At 52.9% G+C, this 1492-nt stretch overlaps 1 protein-coding gene across 1 annotated transcript in view; it reads right to left on the bottom strand.

The window, feature by feature from the left end:
* The window catches only part of GPATCH3 (G-patch domain containing 3), an 8830-nt gene extending 8717 nt beyond the window's left edge, over window positions 1-113 (bottom strand). The window contains 1 exon segment of the mRNA XM_025198628.1: window positions 2-113. Coding sequence (XP_025054413.1) covers window positions 2-113 — 112 coding nt within the window.
* Between the last annotated feature and the right edge of the window lie 1379 nt (window positions 114-1492).

Here is a 1492-nt window from a genome sequence, read left to right as displayed (position 1 = left end):
CCGGCCTCCAGGAACTGGCTGAAGTAAGTGCGGAGCTGCGGGGAGCGCAGCGCGGCCGGGACGCGGCTCACCAAGCAATACTGAGCGGGCCCCTCAGTGCTGGGCGCCGCCATCTTGTGCCCCCATCACGTGGGCGGGCATCTCACGAGAGTTCTGGCGGCTGCGGGAGATGACGCGAGGGTGGGGCTCGGCGCGAGGGGATGATGTCACGCGCAGGGCGCATGTGGCTGGTGCTGGGGGAAGCGGGGCAGGCCCGAGGAGTCCGGGGGCTCCGCCGGATTATGACATGCTGGGGCCCTAAACTACGCCCCCTACCATCAAAATAATCCACGAAAATGGCATTTTTAAATGAATTATTATTGCTGCACAAACGTATGAACTCAAGAGGAGTGGAGTCATATATACGTATATATTTAATATTAGAGAGAAAATGTCCTTTTTTTTCCCTCCTTATGTCCAGGCCCTTCATATTGTGAGGCCCTAAACTGTTTACTACTTAAGCAGCTGAAGCCTAAATTGGACACCAACAGGCGCTGCTATCCACCGGTCGGTGACCAGACAGCGCCATTGCTTCGTTTGCCCTGTGCCGTGACTGGAGCAGGCATCGCTTCCTCACTTGCACGATTAGTCTGGGCGCATCTACATGTTCATTAATGCGCTTTAGGTAATGCACATTAAATACAGTACCTCCGTTGTGACGTACTAAAAAAATGTGCACGAGCCTATTGTAACGCACATTGGCTAAAGAGCACTTTTTGGTGGTGTTTTCACGCGCATTAAGGTAGGCTAAAGTGCATTAAAGTGCACATGTAGACATGCCCTATGCCTGCAGCCCCTGGTGACCTGGTTCTCACTGCCACCAGCGCGGCTAACCCAGTAGCCAGAGCATTGGCAACCGTAGCAGAGAGAATCAGAAAATTTGGGGTGGAAGGGAGCTCAGGAGGTCACATCTGGCTCAACCTGCTGCTCCAAGCAGGGCCAGCCCCACCTAGATTGTTCCAGCCAAAAGGTCACAGGCTGCATCTTCCCTTCATCCCTGGTGGCTTGGAGTTAAACATCAAGGTGTGTCTAAGGTGTTGCAACACGGGCAGTCTTCCAGCTCCAGCCGCACGCACCCCGGGCAGCTTAGACGTGTACTGGAGCTGGAGACGTGTACCCCTGTGCTGCCCTGTCGTTACCTGTCAGTTCCGTGTTTGACCTGCTGAGCCTACAGAAGCGAGGGGAAATTAGGTGGGGCTAAGTCATATAGTTTTAGAAGCCAAAGCAGAGAAACGCAGCCATAAAACTACTAAGAGCAGAGTGAAAAGTATACAGGCAGCATCATCCTTTAATTTTCACATTAGAGCCTCTCACTTGTGCATCAGTAAGTGGGCAATATGGAATCATAAGCTCGGGAGGGACCTCAACTGTCATAATCCACCCCCTAAGCGAGCACGAAGTGTTTGTGCCAAGTGCCTTTTGAGGGTAATGAGACAATGAAGGGGCGCACGGT

The sequence above is a fragment of the Alligator sinensis genome, unplaced genomic scaffold (genome assembly GCF_000455745.1).
Source record: "Alligator sinensis unplaced genomic scaffold, ASM45574v1 scaffold337_1, whole genome shotgun sequence".
In the NCBI taxonomy this organism is placed as follows: Eukaryota; Metazoa; Chordata; order Crocodylia; family Alligatoridae; genus Alligator; species Alligator sinensis.
The sequence above is the reverse complement of the archived record's forward strand: the minus strand, read 5'-3'. Positions and strand labels throughout refer to the sequence as shown.